We start from the raw sequence: 24,642 nt of genomic DNA on the forward strand, positions 1-24,642 counted from the left end.
GCAAGATGTGCCTTTGCACAATTGCACTTAGGGTGCCAACCATTTCCATTCCTGGACTAATCAGATTGGGGTTGATTATCCATGCCTTGGTTACCTCCTTTTTGACTATGGCCATGTGTTCTGAGCAGAGTTACTCTTGGAAAGTATCTGGAGATTGCAGGTGGTTCAACATGTGGCAGCTGGGTCGCTAACTGATACAGCTACGCAAATCATATGAGACCAGCTCTAAAAGATCTGCACTTGTTGGCAGTGGCTTGTCAGGCACAATATAAAGTTTAGCACTTGGATATTTTTTTTTTTTTGCCATTCAGTCATGTCCGATCCTTGGCAACTGCCTGGACTAGTCCCTGCAGTTTTCTTGGCAAGATTTCAGAAGAGGTTTGCCATTGCCTTCTTCCTAGGGCTGAGAGAGAGTGACTGGCCCAAAGTCACCCAGCCGGCTTTCGTGCCTAAGGCAGGACTAGAACTCCCCGTCTCCCGGTTTCTAGTCCATTGCCTTAACCACTAGACCAACCTGGCTCTCAGTGCTTGGAATAAACAGGCCCTAACCTGATTATTTAAAGGCCTGTTTCTCCTGCTCCAAATCTATCTAGTTTTAAGGATCTGCAGATGAGGCTCTTTTGAAGATGCCCCATTTTCAGAGACCAACCTAATGTCCCTTGAGAGGGCTTTCTTCAGTGCTCTCAAGCTATGGAATGTACTCTCTTGAGAGTTGTGCTTAGCCCGCTCCCCCCCACCCCCGTTTCTCCTGGGCTTACAAACCTGCTGATTTCTCTCTCTCATCAGGATTTTGTTAGAAACATTTACTTCCCTGTTAATTTTAACCTGTATTTTTAATTTTTTACATTCTGTTTTTGCTTTTACTTTTTTATTAGTTGTTTTGAGCTCTTGCTAGAGCAAGAAGATGGGGGTATAAATCAAATAACAGAAGGTTCTTTTAGAGGTGAAATGGTGCAGTTTCTAAATGAGAGTCTGATGAACTAGGTCCAGGTTTAAAAAATTACATTGCTAAGCAGACATAATACTAATTGGGGTGTTTATTGTCTGTTTTTCTGGTCAGGTGGGCACATTTCTAAGAAAGGATTGGGTGGCAATCTTGCCCTATTTTTATTTTCTAAGACCTCATGCGGTACCCTGAGTCATTTGCAGATGTCAAGGCGCTTCTAGATTTTGGCATTTTGCTTTACAATACCATAGCATCCCATTTGTTACATGTTTATGTACATAAATAAGCCAGATTTGCAATTATGATTCTGAGATTGAAGCAAAAGAAAGCAGTGCCATCTGATGGGACTCCGGAAGTAGCTTTCTCTGTCACAATGGCTGCCCTCTGGAACAGCTTCCTTCAAGCGTTCCTTAAAACCTGGCTTTTCCCAAGGCCTTGCACCAGGGTGGGTGGCAGGCCTCTCATGGGAATATGTATGTTCAGTTATACGTTTTATTGCTCTGTCCGAATGCCATTGTTCTTTCTTCTTTCTTCTTTCCATACTGTTTTTAGGGTTTATGCCACTAGAGTCACTATGAGTCAGGTGGTCTTATAAATTAAATAAATAAAACGAATCACGTTTCTCCGTATGTGACCAGGCTCAAATTACATTTTGAACACATTACAGTCTATGAAGAGGCAGCTTCCTTGAGGGGTCTATAGTGCTGGGAAGTCCAGAAGGGAAGAAAAAAGAGGACAACCAGCAGCAAGGTGGACGGGCACAGCAATGATGGGTACGCCATTGGAAGGCTTGCAAGGCCTGGTTGGGGACAGATTATCCTGGAGAAAAATCTGTCTATGTGGTTGCTGAGTCAACACAATCCGTCAAATCATGTATTTGAAAGCCAGTCCTGATCACATCTGCAGAGCTTTCACTTCCCTTCACGTCTCGCTTTCAAATAAGAAATATTCACCTCCCTTTGGTTATTGTATCAGCAGCAGTTGTGCAACAACTGAAGATATTTCAAATTACTTAATTTTTAAGAAGGAACATGAGAGTTTTTTGACCTACTTCATTCCACAATGGAACATCCTGATAGATTCAAGAGGATGGCGAGAATGATTTTGTTAGGGAACGAGTTGCAGAGTTTGCTGTAGCAGCTGGAAAATTGAGTGCTTAGTTTTCTGTGTCGTCTTGCAGTTGATTCTAAGTGGGATCAATGGTTTTATGGTTTGAAAACCAGTTTCTATTTTAATATAGCTAAGTAAAAATTCTAGCGATAATGTTATAAATGCTGTGTATTTGTGTACATGTATATATAGTGGTTTGCCATTGCCTTCCCCAGTGGTCACCTGGGTGCTCATTTTACCGACCTTGGAAGGATGGAAGTCTGAGTCGACCTGAGCCGGCTACCCGAGAATCCGGCTTCCACTGGGATCGAACTCGGGTCGTGGGGAGAGTTTTGGTTGCAGTACTGCCGCCCACCACCCTGCACCACACGAGGCTCTTGGTCTGCCAAGAAAACGTTGCGAAGTCATGACTCGGTGCTTGCACAGGGGACCTTTCACATCGCATATATAGCGGTGGTCTTTAACTAAAAGCAAGTAACATTTTAGTAGGAAGAAAACTGCACAAATCAGTATTAAAAGCTGTGGAGTCCTTGGCGCTCTCTGAGCTTGGCTGTTTGCTTGCAGACATTTCATTACTCAACTGGGTAACATCATCAGTGCTGGTGAGTGTGGGGTTGGCTCCCTGTTTAGGGGTTGCTGAGTGCCTTTGTACTCATCTGAATATTTGTATTCAGTCGAGAATATTTGTATTCAGACGAGTACAAGTGCACTGCAGCAATCCAGAACACCAGAGAAAGGAAACAGACCACATGTACAACATCTTCCAACAAAATAGATACCCACGCAACTTTATCAAAAAGTGCCCAACCACTCAACCCACCACAGCACAACCAACACAAGCTACGAAAAGGATAACACTGTCATACATCAAAAACATCTCAGAAACAACCAACAGACTGTTACAATCACATGGCATCGCCATAGCACACAAACCAGCTAACCCCCCCCCAAAAAAACAAGTAAACCAAAAGACCCAGCAGCCCAAGAAGAGAAAACGAGTTATTTACAAAATACAGCACAAAGACTGTAACAGCCACTACGTAGGACAGACAGGCAGAAGACTAGCAGAGCACATCCACGAACACCAACTAGCAGTCAGAAGACACAATGAAAACTCCTTAATCTTACAACACACGGACAGATTCAACTGTAGTTTCAACTGGGAAACAGAGAGCATCCTAGACCAGGCTAAATCCAAAAACGCTAGGGAATTCCCGGAAGCTTGGCATTCAGACAAATCAGCCATCAATAGACTGCGTTATGAAGGAGTTCCTGAGAAAAGACAGAGAATGAAAAGAAATCAGGTTTTGGGACACAAAAGGAATAAACATCAAGATCTTTAAAAGCAAAAAGAAGGATTATAACGTTGGCTTATTTGATCAAGGTTAACACACACACACACACACACACACACTTGTAGTTTTAATGACACACACACACACACACACACACTTTCCTAGTAGTTTTAATGGGTTGTTCTTGACCAGGACGGAATGATGGGGCTTTAAAGATTTGTTTTTAGATAAGATAGGGGAAGACCAGATATTTTTGTTGTATGTTTAGAGAAAGTGATAAGCTATGGTGTTAAAATTGAAGGAAAGTGTTAAACTTGTGAAGGAGTTTCTGAGAGGAGATGAAGAGAAAATGATTAGAAATTAATTTGTAGGACATTATTTGAAGGGATTAAAGATTTTCAATATGTTGTTTCTTAATGGATTTTTTCTTGATTAAGTTTGAATGATGGGGTATGAGATAAGACATGGGAAGAAAAGTTTTTTTGTTGTATTTTTAGAGAAAATGATAAGTTACTGTGTAAAGGAAAGGAAAGGATTATGAAATCAATTTACTTGTTTAAGATATATAGTTATTTCTGGTAACTCTTAACAACTTTTGCTGATTAAGATAGAATGATGGGGCTTTATTATTTGCTAATAAAAATGAGATATGGAATGAAGAGATTTTGGGGTGAAAGGTTAGAGAAGGTGATAAATTACTGAAATTGTATTTGTCTTGATGAAGGGGGAAGCAATTTCGTTATATATCTTTTTTCTTTATATTTCCCCTTCCCCCTTTTTACTCTGCACTTTTTACTTTTACTTTTACTTTTATACTTTTCTTAGTCTGTGTTCGTTTTTTTATCTTTGTATTTTAAAACTTCAATAAAAAATATTATTTAAAAAAAGGCACGGAGAGGTATACTGAATAATGTTGATGTAAGCTAGTTTTGCTCCCTTTCATTCTCCTCTCAGGCCTTTAATTTCTTTGGGTTAGTATTTTGTATTCCTCTTCTGTGTTCTGCATAACTCTGCTTAACTCAAAAGAGAGTAGCGTAGTTGGCATGTATGTAGTTTTCTGTAGCTCCTGAGTGCTGTGGTGCCCCTAGCTAGTGCTATTGACTACCCAAATTAAATGGCAAAAATCTCATGAGCAAATCTTACGACCTGAATGAAGTTTCATAAAATGTTGGCCATTTTAATGCAGCGGTATATTCATTATTTCTTTCTTTGGGGCACCTGTCACATCTGCAATGGTGCCTACCGCCCGGCAGTACACTGGGCCTTGTCCGCAAGAATCCCACAAGCAGAAAGTTCTATGCTCATGTCATGCTCCTCCCTCTTGGCCATGTTCTTTTAGCTGTGCTATTTGCAGAGAGATGGAGCTGAGACAGGCCCTATCTAAACACAGGAATATCCTGTGTTGCCCTCTTCCTTCTCCTTTGTCCCACCATGATGTTATTTCCTGACAGTTATCAGAAGCACAGGATGCTGCAGTGGCCATAAGAATGTTTTAATACGTCAAAGCCGTCTTAAGTGATCTTGATTCAACAGTGGGGGCGTTGTGGGAGGCAAAAGATCAGGTTGGTGGAAAACCTAATTTCGAAGGCTGAGAAGCCCATTCCCTTTTAAGTAAAGGCTCAGTTTGGAAAATTGAAAGCTATACTGGTCCTCTGTATTTATGCTGAGTTTCCACAGACCTGAAGGGCTTCCCTGAACTGCCAGTCAGGTCAGGTGGCTACTTTGTGCTTTTGTGGCTAAATGCATTAGATGCAATGGCGTGCGTGCGTGCGTGCGTGCGTGCGTGCGTGCGTGCTTGCTTGCTTGCTTGCTTGCTTGCTTGCTTGCTTGCTTGCTTCCTTCCTTCCTTCCTTCCTTCCTTCCTTCCTTCCTTCCTTCCTTCCTTCCTTCCTTAAAAAAGAATAAAAGCTGCCCATCTCACGAAAAGTGACTCTCGGCGGCATATAACAATCAGATAAAATGGCAAATATAAAAACAAATAAAAGTATAAAAACCATATTAATAAATATCATAAATAACAAATATACAAACCATAGGTGAAGGGGGAATAAAAATGGCCCCTTCAACAATGGAGCCATGTATGCAAATCTCCAGTTCCCTGGGAGCTCCAGGCCTGGTGACATAACCCAGTCTTGACTGCCTTTCAGAAGATCAAGGGGTGGAGCTAATCTGATATTGGGGGGAAGAATGTTCCACAAGGCGGGTACCACAGCAGAGGGCCCGACACCTGGGACCCACCAAATGCAGGTCCCTGGCTGATGGTACCCTCAGCATGCCTTCTCTGCGAAATCTAATGGAGCAGGCTGATATAACCGGGGAGAGGCAGTCCCTCAGATAGCCGAGTCCCATGCCATGAAGGGCTTTAAAAATTAAAACCAGCACTTTGAATTGGACCCAGAAGCATACTGGCAATCAACGCAGCTCACAGAGTAAAGGTGTAACATGCGTTATTCTTGGAGTACACATAACTGCCCACGTCGCTGCATTCTGTACCAGCTGAAGCTTCCAGATACTCTTCAAGGATGGCCCCATGTACAGTGCATTACAGTAGTCCAGTCTGGAAGTAACTAGGACATGAGTGACTGTAAGCAAAGCCTGCCGATCCAGGAACTGGCACACAAGACAAAGCTGTGCAAAGGCCCTCCTGGCCATGACTGCCATTTGCTCTTCGAGCAGGAGTTGTGAGTCTAGGAGGACCTCCAGATTGCACACTGGCTCTGTCTGGGGTAGTGCAACCCCATCCAGGACCAAAGATGGCATAGCCGTGGAACCAGTGGGCCCCAAAAACCACAGCCACTCAGTCTTGCCAGGGTTCAGCTGAAGCTTGTTGTTCCCCATCCAGACCCTCACAGCCTTCAGACATCAGGATAAGCCATTATGGAGTGGTCCATTGAGGCTTTCCAGGCTGATCCTGGTTTGGGACTTCCCCCCCCCCTCTCTTTAACTTCTATCAGGGTCAGGATTGCGTCAATGAGACATGCACTTCCTCCCAGGCATGGCTTGCTGTAAAAAAACTGGGTGGGGGAGGCAAGCCTCTCTCAGAAGAGGCGGATAGGGAGAGTGTGGTGTTTTCTGAAGTTAAGAGGCTGTCGAGGCAAGAAACAGAAAGTTGCCTGGCTCCCTCGCAGCACAGTGAACCTCTCTAGCTGACGATGCACAGAATGTCACTGGGCGCTACCAGGACAAGGGGCTATTTCTTGATACTACTGCTTGTGTGCTGCTGGAAGGGGTCGGCTGCAGTATCTGCTGATTATGATGGTAAGCAGTCCAACTTCCCTAACCCCACCTGGCTTGCAAGAGGCTGAAGGGCAGGACAGGGCTTTGGAGCAGGACCACCTGGCCTGAGGAGGCTGGGGCAGCAGGGGAGGATTTGATGCTGTTTCAGGGTTTAAAAAGTTTTTTTGAATGGAACTTTGAAAAATTCCATCAAGGTTCCATCTAAAGTTCTGTTAAAAGGTGTGCTTTGTTGTGCCACAGAGTAAGCTCTCTTTAAAATGTCTTACGTGAAACAGGGATGGCTGCACTAATTGAGTCTTTGAAGGACCAGGCATTTTTTTCCCTTAAGAAACTACATGGTTTATAGCAGGACCTGTTGAAGTCCAGAACCCTGCAGTTCCATGAGAACTTGACAGGGTTGCATGAGATGCTAAGGGCAAAAAAAAAAAAGTCACTCAAAGCCAATTTTCTATCGCTAAAGCTTTGCCTCCTCGGGATTTTTTTAAAGGATTTTTTTTTTAAACTAACAGATTCTGTGGCCTGAAAAGGTTTGGAAACCTTGATTTATAGCATAGGTGGAGAGCCTTGCAGATTCTGCAGTTCAGGAACATCTAGCAAGGCACAAGTTTCCTACCCGTTTGACAGTGAGGCAGATAGTTCCTGATTTGCAGCCACCAAAGCCCCCCAGGATCGTGATGGTATTTTTTTTTTTAATATCACCCTGAAAAAATGAGTGTGCTAAGACACCGTAAATTTATAAAATGTGAAACAGGGCCAGTATTTTGCTTGCTGTGTGGGTGTCATCACATTTTTGGATGTTCCTCCCACATCCTGTGGAGGCTGGAAAAAAAAGTAACAAGTGCATTCCTTAGAGCAGTGTTTCTCAACCTTAGCAACTTTAGGATGTGTAGACTTCAACTCCCAGAATTCCCCAGCCACCCATGGGAATTCTGGGAGTTGGTCTACATATCTAAAAGTTGCCAAGGTTGAGAAACACTGCCTTAGAGAGAAAAGAAATTATCAGAATTATGCAATGAAGAGCTAACACAATCGAAAGAGATGTTTACAAGAGGGAAGATTTGCTTTGGCTGAGTTATTTGCAAGCTTATATTGACGGCGTGAGCTTCTTCCCTAGCTCTGAAACACGAAGCACAGCTGGTTAATAAAATATACACAGCTGGTTGAACAGCCATTTCCAGTGCGCATTTATGAATCCAGTGGGTGAGATCTTGGGTAGAAACCATCAAGACACCATTGTTAGCCCTGTGGTGTTCAACGTTATGAATTCTGCAAATTACATGAAGCTGGGAAGGGGAGTGAATACTGTAGAAAAACAATCAAAGGGTGAATAATCTGCAGTCAAAATCAGCAGGATGAAAACAGATACATACGGGAAGTCTTCAGAACAAGAAGGAATAGACATACCATAAGATGGGGAAACAATACCTAGTTTCGGAAGGGCTTGTATGAAAAGAATTAAGACCCCTTAAATTGACCAAAAGCTGAATGTGAGCTAGCAGTGTGATGTGATTCTCTAAAAAAATGCAAGGCTGAGTAACTGCACTTGGAATAATTTGCAGTTACGGATTCCACATTTTAAGGACAGTCTGGAATATGACTGGCAGGACAATCAGGATGGGGAGGAATTCCTATGGAAAATAATGTTTTAAAAAGCTGTATATTTTTAGTCTGAAAAACAAATTAAAGCAATATAATAACCATCTTCAAACGTTTGAAGGGCTGCCAAAGAAGCAGATGTCAACTGAATAGTATGAGAAACATCCTAGCGGTATAAATAAGTGGACAGTAGCAGTTAGAGTGCTTCATACTGGTGGAAGCAGTTAGGCCGAAACTGGATCGCTCTCAAGAATGCTGTCATTGCAAGATCCTTCCAATTCCAACATTTCCTGATTGGAAGGGGAGGAGAGAACCAGTCTGGTGTAGTGGTTAAGGCACCAGGCTAGAACCCAGGAGACTGCCAACTCAGTGACCTTCTCTCTCAGCCCTAGGAGGAAGGCAATGGCAAACCAATTCTGAAAAACTTGCCAAGAAAATTGTGGTCCAGGCAGTCGTCAGGAGTCAAGACTGACTTGAAGGCTCACCCACACACCCAAAAAGGAGGGAGGAGAGGGAAGGTACCCCTGTAAGGGACTTGCTTTTTAAAAATAGATGTAAGCAGAAAAGGCTGGAGGTGGAGTAGGGACTCATAGCACTCACTGACTAGATTCCTTCTATTGTTAGACTATAGTTTCAATGGAACCGATGACAATCAGCCCATGGGCCAGAATGGTCTGTGCCCTCGTGCCATCCCAGCGCAGAGAGTAATTGAGAACAACAGTACTTTCCTGAGAATCTCAAAAGCTTCACATGTTCCACTTGGCAGCCCACTCACCGTGGTCCTCCTCCCATCTTTCTACACTCTTATCTTCCTCATTGGACTACCTGCCAATGCTCTGGCCCTCTGGGTGCTCACCACACGGGTGGAGAAACTGCCCTCCACCATTTTCCTGATCAATTTAGCAACCGCAGATCTCTTGTTATGCCTACTGCTCCCTCTGAAGATCTCTTACTACTTCTTGGGCAACCACTGGCCCTTTGGAGAGGCTATGTGCCGCTTTACCACTACAGCCTTCTACGGCAACATGTACTGTTCCATTCTCTTGCTCACCTGCATCAGCGTGGACCGCTATGTCGCTGTGGCCCACCCCTTCTTTGCCCGTTCCTTCCGCAGCTCGGCCTTTGCCATGGGCACCTGTGCTGCAGTCTGGGTAGTGGCTGCCCTCTTCACACTGCCTCTGACTCTTTTCCGCCAGTCCTTCCCACTCTACAGGACCAAGCAGACCATATGCCACGACGTCCTGCCGTGGGAAGAGGAAGTTAAGTACTACTACTATTACTTCATCATCCTCATAGCCTGTGGCTTCCTGACTCCTCTCCTCATCATGGTGCTCAGCTCTGGAGTTACACTCTGGGTCTTGTTGGGCAGCAGGGAAAAGTACGCTTTGGCTGCCAAGCTGACAGCCCTCATGCTTATCTCAGTCATGACCTTCTATAGCCCAAGTCATATCCTGCTGCTCCTCCATTACTCCCACTCCTGCCTCCGGCATGATGGGACGGTCTACGTGGTCTACATAGTCAGCCTGGCCTTGAGCACCTGCAACAGCTGTGTCGACCCCTTCATTTACTATTACGTCTCGGAAGAATTCAGGTCAAATGTGAAGAGGAGACTCTTTGGCCACTGGACGGATTCTGCTGTGTCTGTGAAGACCTTAAAGGAGACCCTGCCCTCAAAGAACTCCCACCGCTCCCAGTCTCTGGAGTGAGGGAGAGATGATTGTCTTCACTGCACTGTACTTGCAATTGAGCGGCAAGGAAAGGAAAGCAGAAAAGGTGCTGGCTGGGGCTTTACGTGGTCTTACCAAGAATTTGTGTGAAGGAACAGCCAATGGTCAGCTCGTTCTTGGAGTTCTTGAGGCAACATAGTTGGATAAAACCTGCCCAACCTCAGCTCTGTTCCAACTTCCAAGAAGCCTAATGATGTTCCTCATTAATTATGAAGTCTTGCGCAGCACATAGTTCTTTCCCTTTATTCCCTTTAACTGTAGGGATTTGGGAAAGTCCAAGCACATCTGTAATGCAGGTCAGAATGGACTGAAAGACACCTTCCAAAAATAAGTTGGTTGCTAATTTGGTCTCCATTAATCTCATGCTTTCCGTCCCTGGACCCACTTCAGACCCCCACTCACAAATTATCATCTCAGGAAGAAACCAAAAGGAGTCACAATTGTTTTAAAAATCCATTTTTAATAAAATATTTTCTCAATATCTAAATCAAACTTCTTCTCCCACCCCACCCAACCCCTGGATACTCCAATTCACTAAAGGACTGTGCTGAACCATAAAAGCAAACTGTACCCCGCAACGCCTACGCAGGTGGGGAACAGGCTGTTCTACTGAGCACTCGGAATAAACAAACAGCCGTCTGCCTGGATGTGCAGTGGGCAAGAACAGATAAGCCCAGTGAGCAGAAATAAAAACATGTCAAGAAAATTGGGGTCACTATGTCAACTTGGTTCCATTCAGTGATAACTTGGGATGAATAAAACTTTTGTTTTATAATAAATATTGAGTACAGCAGATATTCTGCATATGGTTCATCAAGGCTGGCACATCTGCATTGCAGAAGAATCGGAGTTGGAAGTTGGAAGTCTCAAGCTGCAATACCCTTAGAAAATATTCCCTGACCTCCATCAAATTTATAAATAGCTTATTTTGCCATCACTCAAAGATGACTTAAAACAGGAAGGGAAACTGTAGCCCCAGATGTTCCCAAACGACATATCCTAGAATTTCTCAGCACTAGCCATGTTAGCTGGGAGTGCAGAGTTTGTAATTTAGCAACCTCTGGAAAGCTACATGTTTTCCATCCATGGTTTAGAAGAAGTTTAGAGGGGAGAGAAGGTAGAACTGGACCCGCTCCAGCGCTCTGGAAAATATGAGGTGGATGCATGCATTTCCTCGCATGCAGAGGAGGAAGGATAACCTGGAGGGGGGAGATAAGGTGGGACTGGAAAGCCAACTCTTATCCCACCAACACCAGCCCTTGAACAGAGGAAACGTCTTCTGCCTACAGTGCTGGTGGCAGGCAGCCCAAGCCCTTCTTCCACCCTCCAGGCTAAAGGCAACAAAGGGGGAGGGGGTGACAGATGGGGTGCAGTGATAGGATGCGCAAAACAAATGACCTGGAGCTCTTGTCCTTTGGCTGCGATGGAGTTGCCTGGGTCAGAGAGATCAACAGTGACATCCTTTCTCCACTCGCAGCCAGGACAGAGTTGGCTGGAAGGCAAGAATCAGTTTGGATGATGCTCAGCTGGGGATGTGCAACCTCGGAGGAGAGTCCAGATTCCAGCTTGCCCTACGTAGCTTGTGCGATACAAGTGGGAGAGCGCAAGGAGGCTGCTGTGAGAGCCTTGGGAAGGGCAGGACAAAGTTCTATCTTCCTTTGGCAGCAAGGCACAGGACAATAAAAGGGCCTGGATTCCTTGTAGAGTTGGCTCTGTTAGACTGAAAGGGAAGAGCTTTCTGCAGAAAAATAGGAAACATGAGAGGAGGGAAAAGAGAAATGTCTGTGAGATGGAGGACGGAGCAGAGAACTGCCAAGGCTCATATCCCCAGGCCACACTGCACCCCCCTCACCATTCACTTCCCAGGGGTCGCAGCAGCTTCCTGGAGCCTGCTGTTATCTTGTGTCCCTGTGCCACTTGCTGTCGTCAGTTCAAAAGCATCACCTTCAGAAGTGTAGGGGTCTGCCTCATATTCATAGGAGTAGTAGGAGAAGTCCATCTGAAGGGTGGGACCTTCACCTGTGAGATCCATAAAAAGGAGGGAGAAAAATGAATAAAGTTGGTAAGTTCAGGGTAGAGGCAGTTTCTACTTAGTCAGCCCTCAGTTCCTTTGCAGCATTAAGAGACACCGCTAAGCCACAGGAAACTAAAGACAGAGAGGATCTTCTCACTTGCCCTCACTCACAGCACAATCATTCCTTGACCACAGAGATTTTCTTCCACCATGCAGTGGCAGCCTCCAGGTGTGTAAAATCTGTTCTACTTTGCCACCCCTGACACGGAGGCAGTCTGGTGACCAATTGTGGGAATGATGAGAGAAGTGCCTATTGTGGGTTTCAGAATGATGCAAACATGGCCCCTCCTATCTGCTCCCCAGACAGCTTCTTTTATCACCGTCCTGTTACTGGTTCCCTAAAGACTGGATACAACGGCAGGTATAGTGTTAAGAAAAATACTTGGCATATAATCTTGCCAGGACTTGAAGTAGCGTCACAGCCTTTATGCTTCCAAAACATAACATGGAGGAACCCACAGGTTGGCAGTTGGTGTCAATATAGAAAGAGAAACCCTGTATAATATAGGATCGATATAGAAAGAGAAATCCTAAATTAAAGGATTTTCTTGAGCTTTCCCCCAGGAATCACTGTCAATGATTTCTTCTGTTCATGATTCATAGAATCATAGAAACATAGGGTTCAAAGGGTCCTTGGAGGTCTCCTAGTCCAACCCTCTGCCCAAGGCAAGAATCCTCATACCATCTTGGACAAATGGTTGTCTAATGTTTTCTTGAAAACCTCCAGCAATGGAGCACCCACAACTCCGGGAGGCAAGCTGTTCCTTTTCTTACGTTTCTTCCAAATTGTTGGAAGAACCATCTTACTTTTCTTCCAACGTGTGTTAAGATCTTTTGCGTACATCTTCCTCTTTGGAGTTGAGGTCTCCAAAGACGGGAAGATGTACGCAGAAGATCTTTCCCCCCAGACCAGTTAACTGGTCTATCCACCACTCTTGAGCCAGCAAAAGACTATATACCTGCTGTGCCCACTGCCAAGCGATATGTTGCCACTGTTCCGGCTTGCGGTCAGAGGCGGTGTCCAGATTTTAGAGGTGCTGGGCATGATATGCAAAGCCACTGGGTGAATCTGCCGTTTCTTCTGACCTCTCCCTTTCTGAACCTCTCCAGCTGGCACAAAACCATCCACCCAACTCATCACTGTTGTGACTGGGAGAAGCTTTTGCGGGTGGCTGCTGCCCTCTGTTTAGCTATCTATCAAAACGTAGCACCTCCTCACAAGACATCTGATATGGAGGTGGGATGCACAGAAAAGCAAGAGAAACCCTTCCACTATTGGGCAGCAACTCCATTCTATCAAACAGCTGTCTGGCAGATGTTTGGGAGATTGGGAGCTGCCTGCTAAAGCAGGAGAACCTAGATCAGGGACAAGGCAGAGATGAAGAAACAAGAGGTTGCCAGGATATCTTTCTCCTGTATTAGTCCTGGTGTTGGATGTATCTGATTCCTGCAACAGTGCCAGGATTGACAGATGTTTTTTCTGCTAGCTTGTGATGTGCTGAATGGGGGGGGGGGCAACAAAGCTACAGGACTCAGCCAATCATTTTGCCCATCATACAGTATGCTGTAAACTCATCAACAATATAACACCATTCAGCTTTGACTTGGACCTGATGCAACAGAGTCAGGAGAGGGAGCAGCAATGGGGGCAGCAAATTTCATGCCAGTACAGTTTCCTGCAGATTCAAGGGTGGGCAGATAGACTTTTAACTCAATTTTGAAGTAAGGCCCAGAGAAAGGATAATCTGAAACAGCCCCTCCCCCTGGGAAGTACTTGCGAACCATATAAAATCGGGATGGGATGGGACAATTGCAAAAAAGTCAGGGATAAAGCCCCATGGCACAGAGTCATACTTGGAACCGGTCCTCACCTGTTGGTGTCTGTTGCCCCCTGTCAGGAAACTTGAGGCTGTGGAAGTACTTTTCTCTCTCTTCTGGAGAGTTCTTAGCTGCAGAAAAGAAGCAGTAAGATGGCTACAGAAATGCCTCCAGGGAGCTCCTCCAGGACCACTGTTTCTTCCACATTCTTGCCCATGTTTCTGAAGCCAGGCATGACTTACCCACCACACATTGTGCCATGAGGACCTGCTCAATCTGGGTGCTGTTTCTGCAGGCAGCCACCTCCATCTGACAGTGGTTCTGATAGATAAGACCATCTGAGCCACACACCAGCTCCCCATCATAGCCACAGTCACGTGAACACATGCACTGCTCAAAATAGCCATCCTCTAAGCAACCAAAGATGTTGTTGCAAGGCCCGGTGTGAATAAAACCTGCAGAGATAGCCAGGGGTGGTTAGAGTTGTGCTGAGGGATTGCAAAACTCTCAGCAGCTCATTGTTTCCTGTTAAAAGGGAGAAAAAGTAGCAGGCATCAGGAGCTTCCTACCCAAAGCTGCTTCACATCCTTGGGGATAGATTCCCAGACTGGCGTGGGAGGAAGCCACCCAACTCATCATGTGATGCAGAGAGGAACGAAAGAAAGAAGGCATGCGTGGAGAAGGAAAATGAATGATGTGGCAGACTTCATCTTTCTCATTAGTTTCAGGACTCACCAACCCAGTGGCTGGCCACACTCTCCACCTCATTGCACATGGGACCATCGCAGAGCTCACGGGCCAGAGGACTGGATTCACTGACATTGTAGAAACGGGTGGCTTCAAACACTGCAGAGCAGGAGGAAGGGCAGGCTGTCAGGGGCTGCCTGGCTGCCCGGGTTCAAGGGATGGCTGTGGGGGCACATACACACCTGGCTCGTAGTAGTCATACACCTTGATGGGCAAGGGAGCCGTCTTCCCCACAATGTATTCCCGGAAGGCCATAAACTTGACACAGGTCATACACTGGCTTGGAATCTGCAGATGCGATTTAACTCTGTGAGGTCTTGAGTCAAGAGGGTTGGGGAGCTTCCCCTCACCCCAACAGCAGCACCACTAAAGGACAGCTACAGAAGGGACCATTCATCCCAGGAACGTTTCTAATTCAGAAAGGGGGCTGCAGAAAAAAGGTCAAGTGCCAGGAGGTACTTTAGATTTTGTCAGCAAATGGGGTCAGGGATAAGCCATGGTTTGAGTGTTTATCATGATGTGGGCAAACTGTTCTTTAAGTTATTAATAAGCAAAGGGTCACCAGGGATTGAATCTGGTGTACCCTGGATGCCCAGTTCAGCAATTCCAGCCCTCCTTGGCTCTTGGTTTCTCATGCTGAAGCCAAGGGAAGGGACAGCAGAAGAATGGATCAAGAATCATGGCATCTCAGCTCTACCAAAAAGTACTATATCAGCCTTTCCTCCTTTCATTCATGGGTGAGGGAGAGATCCTTTAGTTCAATGCTTGCTTCAGATGAGCAGGATGGGATCAACTAAAGCACTTTTGTGAGGATTATGATAAATTGTGGTCTTACCTCATCAAAATAGAAAAGAACTTTCCTGCCATCCACCTCATATCTCTTCAGACCAATTTGTTTGTTTGTGAGTAGCTGGAAAGGAAGGACAGGACTTGGCTTAGCATTTTCATTCCCGATACTCATCTGAATCTCCCTTCTCTCTCTAAAGCATATGGAACCACAGGGGTGCCTGCAAGTGGGTCAGGAAAGTAAAAATGGTGGCTACAAGCATGGTATCAAAGCCCTGCCCTGCACCTTAAAATGGCTTCAACTGCATGGTCATGGCTGCTATTTTGAAGTTTTCTTTTTACCCCTTCCCTGCAGAGGTCCCTGATAGACACGCTCTCTTTGAGATAGACTTCACATCCTGCTATCTTCATTGGAGGTCACATTTCCTCAGGAATAATTTATTGGAAGCCATGTAATAGAAAGTAGGAAGTGGGGGCCAAGCACAATGTAGACCAGGACACATTGCTGTCTTCAAAATACCCTTTTTTGTTCTCTTTCCCTCTTCTCTTACTATCTCTCCCACCCCCAGGTAGCCTCTCCAGAAGGGACAGAGAGCTTTTAGCAAAGGTAGGAAATGGTCCCTTGAATGGAAGGTTGAAATTTGGTTGAAGGCTGCATCAAATTAATCTAAAAACCACATATTGTAAATCCCAAGAATTACAGGTGTTTTGCCCTGGCTAAATTATCTACCTTATTTGACTAAAGTAAACCATGCAGTAGGATATTGCTTTGAAGAATTTAAAACCGTAATTTTCCAATTATGTTTTTATTTTCTGTCCCATTAAAACGTAACAGTTTATGAAGTCCTCCAGTACTACACCACACAGCACTAGAACCTCAGGTTGTGCACCCCTGATATAGTTCCTCTGAAGGGAATGGGCCCCTCTGTCCTACTTCATCTGCCTCCCCATCTTGAGTTTACCACCATCCTTTCCTCCTTTGCTTTTGTACCTTATAAGCGGAACCCAAATCCTTCATGTAGAAAAATGGCATACAGAAGGCACTCAAGTCTAACTGAATCTACTTTTTGAACACCATACATACAGAACATACAACATACAGAACCCTAAAAGGGCATGACAACGTGGAACATCTACAGGCTGTAAAAGACGAAAATGGAAGATCGGTGGATGGGCCGAGAAGACTTACCTTTTCCAGGCTCTCAATGTCAGCTCGAAAACCTGAGAACAAAGGTACCTCCAGGACTGCCATGTTGGAGGAGCCAGAGTGAAGCCACCTTCTCAGGACAATAAACCAGAGGGGGGGGGAGAGAGAACAAATTAATGCATTACTGAATCAAGTCCTTCCAACTATTTGGAAGGTTGGGGGGGCACGGGTATCTCTGGGGAGGTGCTGGACCAGAGAACAAATGCTGTGACAGCAAAGATCTGCTAGATGGTATTATTTAATTGATGAGACCAGGAGGGAGCCAACTCTGCCAGAACGTACCAGGTGGGCAGAAACCATGGGAGACTGGCTGTCCCGCAAATAAGCAGCCCTATGCCCTGCAAGGTTTTAAAGGTGGCCACCAGCACCTTGAATTGCACTCAGAAACCAAGTGGTAACCAGTACAACTCGCAGAGCAGGGTGTTATGTTGGCATGGCACAGATTGCCATGACTACTCTTGCTGCTGTGTTCTGGGCCTACTGTAGCTTCTGAATGGTTTTCAAGACAGCTTCTGTAGGGTACATTGCAACAGTCCATCCACAAGGTGACAAGTCATGAGTGAATGCAGAAAGGAAAGAGTGCAACTGGTGCACAAGATGACCTGTGTGAAGGCTTTTGTGGACCCAGCTGCCACCTGCTTTTCAAGCAGGAGCTGTAAGTCCAGGAGAACCCCCAGATTGGGCACTAGACCCAAATGGGACAATGCATGATGCAAGATCTCCAGGATGAAGGGTCTCAAATACCCACAGCCAGAACTGAGGGATGAGGCCAAAAGAACCTTCTTCCCAGGTTCCTCAAAACTATTAGCAGCATTAATGGAAAAAGAGGATGGATGGTCCAGTTGACAAACATTTATACTCTTCAAAGAACAAAGGAAGCCAGCAAACATGAAGTTGATCCTCACTGGAGAGGCATCATTGAACAACAGTACCCCTGCTCTTGGGATCAGCTTAGAAAGGATGGGAGAGGTAACTTACCTTCCCTACTCCTTTCCTTGATGAAGCTTTTCTGGAGTCTATCTTCAAAGCCAACCAATTCAGACAATATGCTGGAGCAGGCCAGATCTGCTAACTGTATTCATGCTACATGCTAAGTTGGTTAGTTTACCCTTGAGTTGGTTGGTTGAGTTCTGGCCTGATGTACTGTCCAAGCCCAACCCATATGATTAGTTTATGGTTTTATGTATTGTGCAAACCCAGAAAATGGCTTAATTTACTAGCCAAGTAAAGTATGTTCTGTGAACATAGTTATTCTCTCTAGGGATTGTACCAGGGACATATAGAAACCAGGACAATAATATCCTCTTTCTGATCACCTCGGGTTTCAGCCTCTAAGGCAGCTTGAACTAAAGAAATGACTAGATGAGATTGGTGGCAGTAGGTGGTGGTGGTGGTGAGGAAAGCCAGCTGGAACCTTTCTCCTCATTTGACTTCTTTGGCTTTAAAGCGAACTGTAACAACTGTTCTGTTCCCTTGTGAGGCTAAGGCTTGGGGCCACTAGTAGAGGCTACATATAGGACTACTGATTTGGTGAGCCTCACCTCATGCACACCTCCACCATCACTTTATATTCCTGATGGTCCTGATCAGAGGCAGGATCATCATCATCACCCAGGACTCGGTCCCGACGTGGGGCCTCTGAATGATTTTCCTCTGCAGAGACAAGCTTAGGTAGGCGAGGGGCTCGTCGGTGCCTCTTCAGCTTGGGCTCTTGTAGATTCACCAGGAGCTGGAAAGCTGGCTTAGCCACGGGATCAGGGATATTGTAGGAGACATCAATCTGCCCAATATAAGAAGTAAGCACTGTGTCTGCATCTCCCATGAAAAGCAGAGTGAAAAAAGAATGTGCTGCTCACAAATGGGGCAAGCATCCAAGGTTTCTCACCTGCAGGAGGCAGCAGCCTTCCCCCTTGGCGCTCACAAATAACCCTGTGGGAATGGAGGGGATCTGTAGAGAAAACGGGGGTTAATTTGAATGTAAACAAGCATAAGCAGGGGATTCTGGGAATGAAGCAAAAAGGGTGAGGTCCTTTTACCATTGCAGTCTGCAGGAGCTTTTTGTTGGCTTTGTTTAACTCAAAGGTCTCTTGGTAGTCCAAGTTGGTAGAGGCCAGTGAAATGGTGAGGTTGACCCCGCCAATATAGGACAGGATAGCATATTCAGCCAGAGCTTGGAGGGCCACACAAGTATCCTGCCGTTCAGAAGAATGGGAGAAAGAAAAAAAGTTAAGGAGCAATCTCAAATCAATGCCACATGCAGCTGCTTTGCACTTTACTCTCTCCACCACTCCATCCTCCTGTCTGCTACAGAGGGGCAGGTGCCTATTTGGACTACAGTCCCTAGAGCAGTGCTCCTCAACCTTGGCAACTTTAAGACGTCTGGACTTCAATTCCCAGAATTCTCCAGCCAGCATGCTGGGTGGAGAATTCTGGGAGTTGAAGTCCAGGCTTCTTAAAGTTGCCAAGATGGAGGAGCACTGCCGTAGAGACACACACACCAGAAAATCATTCCCCAATGTTTTGCTCAGAAATTAAACAATGTCCTTGAAACAATAAGGAGCCTGGAATTGGTCCTTCTTTTTCAAAGGTATCACAAAATGAGTTACCCCTCTGAATGTGTTGGCCATCATGAAGGCTAACAGTCTCCTTATTGCCTAGGTTTATGTCAGGGTAGGCAATATTTTTCAGCTAGGAGGCATATTTGGCATTTTGAAAGCAGGCATGGGTGTTCTCATAAAATGGCTGCTATTTGGACAGATGGTTTATTCACCAAAGAGCTGCCAGTGGATACACATCCTATCACAAATCATTTATCAAAAGACAAGCTGGTGAGATTGTTCCATATTATACCTTAATAAATCGTCCAGAGTCATTTATTAAGATGGGTGGTAGAGAAATGCGATAGATAGATAGATAGATAGATAGATAGATAGATAGATAGATAAAACCACGTGCCCCCCTGCCCCCCAGCCAATGTTCTTGACCATCCCAGCTTATATTTGGTTTTTTTTTTTGGGCAAGTAGAAACACTTTCCAAACAAAGCACCGACTACAGCTGCCTATGATATTTATTTTCTACTTTTTGTCAGGCTCATATTGGGCCCAGAAATGTTCCTGCAAATAAAAATAATGCTAAAGGCAACACTTTACTTTCCATCATGCCAGTTTTCTACTTATGTAGAAAATAATTAAGTCATGTTGAGATAGGTGCCTGGTAGATGCCACAGATGAAGACTGTATGCACTGGTATTTATGGCTTAAGACAGAATACATTTGTTAGTCCTTAAAGTATCACAATACTCTTCACTGTTATGAGCTACAAAAGAAATAATACAGTGAAGCTCCTCTACAGAAAGCTGGCCACATCTACAGAAGAGATACTACCTTATAGTCCTTCTCAAAAAAAAAAAAAACACAGAGCAGGGAGATCTACATAGAGTTCTCCTCATCAAATACAATTTAAAATTTATGCCTGATCTTTTTAAAGATATAAAGGTAAAGGTTTCCCTTGACATTAAGTCCAGTCGTGTCCGACTCTAGGGGGCGGTGCTCATCTCCGTTTCAAAGCCGAAGAGCTGGCATTTGTCTGTGGACAGTTCTGTGATCATGTGGCCGGCATGACTACACGGAACGCCGTCAGCTGCCCGCCGAAGCGGTACCTATTAATCTACTCACATTTGCATGTTTTCGAAGTGCTAGGCTGGCAGGAGCTGGGACTAGCAACGGGAGCTCACCCCATCACGCGGATTCGAACTGCCGACCTTCCGATCAGCAAGCTCAGCAGCTCAGCGGTTTAACCCGCAGCGCCACCACGTCCCTTTTTTAAAGATATAGCAGAACAGAATTTCAAATGAAAAAGTAAAACAATAGCCTGAGTCTAAATTACACAACCTGGTGTTGTCCATATAGCTTGGACACTTAGTATTTTGAAAAGAGAGGGTTAATGTAATCAGGACTCTGAGTGTTTTAGGATTCAGTAAAATGAATAAGCATTCTGGGCTGCTAGCAATATCTCTGGAGAGATGATGGGAGGCAGTGCATCTCATAATCCCTATGTAGAGAAACACAAATAACATAAAATGCCAAGAAGTCTTCTCTAGCCTCTAAGGAAATGAAAGTAAGGTAGGTAATGAACCCTGGAATTTCTGATTTCTTCTTGGCTCACTAAAGCACTTCCATTTTCTGGTTAGAGGCAGAACTACCTGCCCTAGTGAAGACTCACCTGGGTGGATGAGAAACCACCTAGTGCATTCCTCTGCTGAGATAGCCACTTGACTACAGGCAGTGCAGATGCAACATCCCCCAGCACAGTATACGTCAGCAGGGCATAGGCTGTCATTTCAACTTCAGCAGATACGACTGAAAGAGAGAGGGGTGGCAGAATGGGGCATTTGATAGCTCAATAGAGGAAGGTCCTGCTGGCATTCCCAACTTCTGCCAGACAAAACAGCTCTCCTTTCAGATCCTCCTCTTCTGACTCAGCCACAGTCTCCTCTTAAGTTTCCCATATTGGTTTTCAATCCTGCAGCACAGCGGTAATGTAGATGGGCTCCCCCTTCTCAACAAGTAGGTCAGTCACCATCTTTGAGTTCAGTTATGGTAGGTTCCTCAGGATTCCTATAACTCTCTAGATGAACTGTTGTTTTCCCTTCTCACTCCTGTTTGCAGTTCCAAAGTTAAGCTTACTATAATGAAGAATTACCTGATTGGGAGAGGCCATCACTGAATCCCATGAATGTGTCTTCACCAGTAGCAAGAGTTCCCATTAAATTCCAGTGTGTGAAGCCATCTGAAAGAGAAAAGGAGGTACATGGCAGCAGATGCTTAAGCCAAACCGGGTTTCCTTTAAGAAGCCTATAATGGACATCTGGAAGTGGTGAGATGTTTGCAGGGAGAGGGAGAGGGAGAGGGAGAGGGAGAGGGAACAAGATAGGTAACACATGCAGAGCATTTCTTCTGGAATTCTTTCTAACCATTTTACCAAGTGGCCACGGGATTTTGCAATTTCTTCTATGTAAAGAAGTAATCTGTTGAGTCTCTCTCTCTCTCTGCCTGGTCATCCTTCATTTGCATCTGTGTGTGTGCGTGTGCATGCCCTGGAAGTACAGGGCAGGCTGCATACACTTTGCTCAGGGCTTCATATCCCAGACAGAAGAGGGAGAGGAATGGAGCAGTCACGAATATTCCAACCCACTACTCAACTGCTTCTCCCATTGGAATGCACTGGGGGAGTTTTCCAGGATTTTTTCTTCTTCTCCACAGCACCTGCCTGGATCCAGTCCACTTACTGACTTTATTTTTCTTATGCCTCCTTCTCCCTCCACACCAAATTTGGTCCCAGTGTGTTCTGCTTTGCATGGACAGGCAGGATCCTGACTGGCTTTACATCATCTCTTTCCAGTGAGCTAGGAATTCCCACTAATGGGAAAGCATCTCATCCCCCTCAGCTGCACAAAGCTCCAGCATTAGAAGCAGAAAGGTGGCTTCAGGTTATTTCTGCAGTGCTGCACTTGGTTGATTGATCAATTATGTGCCATCAAGTCATTTTTGACTCCTAGCAACCACATAGATAGGTTCTCCATGAGTTTTTTTCTGCATGAGCTGCTGTTGAGCTGGATGTAAATTGGCCCAACTGCCCAATGATGCCAATGGTATGGAATCACAGGGCTCTGTGCCAATCCAAATGCATCAACAAAGTCCCAAGTGGAAGTACCCCAAGACAGAGGTTAGAGCTGGGGCATCTTTACCTTGAGTAATGGCTATGCCATTCATCTTCCGAAGAGCTGCTGCTGCTGAAGGGCTGCGCAGGAGCGTGAGGGCATAGGTAGTCAGCACAATAGTGTACGGGTCTTCTGCTGAGTACATGTTGGATTCCAAGAAGTGCTGTGCTTTGGTAACAGCCCCTTTTTCTTCCTAAGCCAGTAGACAGGAAGAAGGAGAGTAACAGCTGCAGGTTCAACTTGCTACAGCAGCCACCTCAACCAAAGCTTTGAACGATCAGCACGAAATTTGTGTCCTCCTCCTTCAGAGAAGACACAATGGAGTTGCTATGTTGGTCTGAGAGCCTGGCCAGAAAACAGGCACCCCCCCCCCCAGAAAACTGGGGATGGGGGAGCCCAAGGTGGGAGATACAAAAGTGTGTATGGAGGTATGAAAGAAGGGAATTCCTTACACTGGAGGACCCAGAAGCACCCCAAAGACAACAGAAGGACTTTATTAATTTTCCCCAGTGACTTCATCCTCTAAGAACATGGCTTTGATCTATCCTGGAAATGCATTAATTAAGCTCAAGGCAGTTCTACTCTGCTACAGTTTTCATTCCCTAACTTGACAGATGTTCTAAATTGCCTGTAACCATCATCAAACTCATCCCAGCCAGACAAGCAGAGCATCTGTGCTTCCTCCAGTTGAACAAGAGGAGACTGCAGAATTCGGCATCCAGTTGGTGCCAAACCTACCTGCTCATCCGTGTCATTACTTCATCTTCTGCCTGTTCTATGATTTTTGAACAACTTGAGTGGTTGCTGCAAAAGGGAGCTATCAAGCTGCAACTATACTAAGTTTAAAAGACAGGCAAAAAGGAAGTGTGCTGTTTCAGTGGCTGAAAGTGTGGTGTTGCAGGGCTGGGGAGAAGAGGGATGAAGCAATAGTTCCAGTGGGAAACTGCCCACACCCCCCCAACACCAGCAGACACACTGCAAAATGTTCTTTGTAGCAATTCTATTTGCATCACAGCAGAGCCAAACAGGGAAATAAAACCTGTGATTATGCAAGCACAGAGCAGAAACCCTGCATTGGTGAAGCTCTCGGCTTCTTCTGGCTTCCTCCTGTTTTGAAATAGACCTGCTGTTTCACCTGGCTGGCAGAGAGGACACAGTCCATAGAAAGTCTCTAAAGGAAGAGGGCTAAAAGGATAGGAATAACCATCCCCTTTCTCCAGGAACAGAGAAACACTACATGGTCCAAAGGGACAACCCAAGTGGAATCTTGGGCCATTTCCTCACAAAGGTTTTATAGAGTTGGGCAGTGTTAGACTTCAGGGTTTAGTGACTGTAGGCTAGACAACAGATTTCCTGACGTTTTGCTAGCAACTGTGGCTGGCATCTTCAGATTGGAATCAATCAGGAACCAACACCACCAAAACGACCAATCAGGATTGGGCACAAACAAAGAACCAATCAGAGACCTGTCCTCACCAACCTGCACCAATCAGAAACCAGTTTGGCTAAAGACCAATCAGAAGTCAGGACACCTGACTATAAAGGCAGGAGCCCAGTCAGTCCCTGATCAGTTGCCTGTGGTCTGCATAGCAGGCCACCTACCTCTGAAGATGTCAGCCACAGTTGCCAGCAAAATGCCAGGAAATCTGTTGCCTAAACCATGGTCACTTAACTCTGAAGCCCAACAGATACCAGCCATGAAAGCCTACACCAGTAGATTTAGAGTGTCATCTGCTATTGTTATGGCAGTACAAAGCCTGACTTTATTATGGATATACTTGCAAAAGCAATGCTTGGCAATGCTATAAGTTACTATGAGGACATGGCTTTGGAAAGTAGAACACTTCATGCCCCGTTCTTATTGCCAGAAAGGGCTGGATGGGGCAGGAGCAGACATTTCCTTTGTCCAGTGGGTCCATTTGGATTTTTGAGACCATGTTACAGCCATTTGAACTGAACAGCTGCCATCAGGGCCATAGATGTGTGTCCATTCACAAAACAGCCACCACAGTAGATGTGGGCAGTCAGAAAGCATCCATTTCCCATGGAGGCCAACTGATAAGGTTGATCCCCACCATCAACCCTATCCCTCAGAATGCCACTTCCCCAGCTAACCTTTTTTTTTTTTTTCTCGGTAGGGGTCACCCTTTCAAACAAAGCATCGGACTGCACCCCCATCTCTACCTCCCACCCCACCATTTTTATTTATAAAAAATGCCTAGGCGACTTCTGATAGTCTTAGAGGCTTCCCTGAAAATAAAGATTTCCTGAACACTAAAGACTGGCTTTTTGTTTTGCAGGAAGTCAACCTCTTTTTCAAACAGTCTGTAGATTTTTTAAAAGATACTGGATCCTCCAGTCTATGAGCTCAGCCACCTG

At 45.3% G+C, this 24,642-nt stretch overlaps 2 protein-coding genes across 2 annotated transcripts in view; one reads left to right on the forward strand and one right to left on the reverse strand.

Moving 5' to 3' along the window:
* Positions 1-6,443: 6,443 nt before the first annotated feature.
* On the forward strand, positions 6,444-10,690 carry F2RL3 (F2R like thrombin or trypsin receptor 3). Its single transcript, XM_063290642.1, has 2 exons — positions 6,444-6,609; positions 8,809-10,690. Exons 1-2 carry the CDS (start codon positions 6,504-6,506, stop codon positions 9,888-9,890), a joined length of 1,188 nt encoding a protein of 395 aa, XP_063146712.1. The 5' UTR covers positions 6,444-6,503; the 3' UTR covers positions 9,891-10,690.
* A 53-nt stretch (positions 10,691-10,743) lies between these two features.
* Positions 10,744-24,642, reverse strand: part of CPAMD8 (C3 and PZP like alpha-2-macroglobulin domain containing 8) — a 58,922-nt gene continuing 45,023 nt past the window's right edge. Inside the window, exons 30-43 of the mRNA XM_063290643.1 lie at positions 22,291-22,456; positions 21,246-21,332; positions 20,766-20,902; positions 18,580-18,735; positions 18,429-18,491; positions 18,085-18,323; positions 16,526-16,613; positions 15,386-15,460; positions 14,733-14,838; positions 14,539-14,649; positions 14,046-14,258; positions 13,857-13,934; positions 11,764-11,930; positions 10,744-11,649 (exon numbers count right to left, since the gene is read on the reverse strand). Coding sequence (XP_063146713.1) covers positions 11,767-11,930; positions 13,857-13,934; positions 14,046-14,258; positions 14,539-14,649; positions 14,733-14,838; positions 15,386-15,460; positions 16,526-16,613; positions 18,085-18,323; positions 18,429-18,491; positions 18,580-18,735; positions 20,766-20,902; positions 21,246-21,332; positions 22,291-22,456 — 1,683 coding nt within the window. The 3' untranslated portion in view covers positions 10,744-11,649; positions 11,764-11,766. The remainder of the gene's footprint in view (positions 11,650-11,763; positions 11,931-13,856; positions 13,935-14,045; positions 14,259-14,538; positions 14,650-14,732; positions 14,839-15,385; positions 15,461-16,525; positions 16,614-18,084; positions 18,324-18,428; positions 18,492-18,579; positions 18,736-20,765; positions 20,903-21,245; positions 21,333-22,290; positions 22,457-24,642) is intronic.

This window comes from Candoia aspera, chromosome 1 (assembly GCF_035149785.1).
Source record: "Candoia aspera isolate rCanAsp1 chromosome 1, rCanAsp1.hap2, whole genome shotgun sequence".
Taxonomy (NCBI): Eukaryota; Metazoa; Chordata; class Lepidosauria; order Squamata; family Boidae; genus Candoia; species Candoia aspera.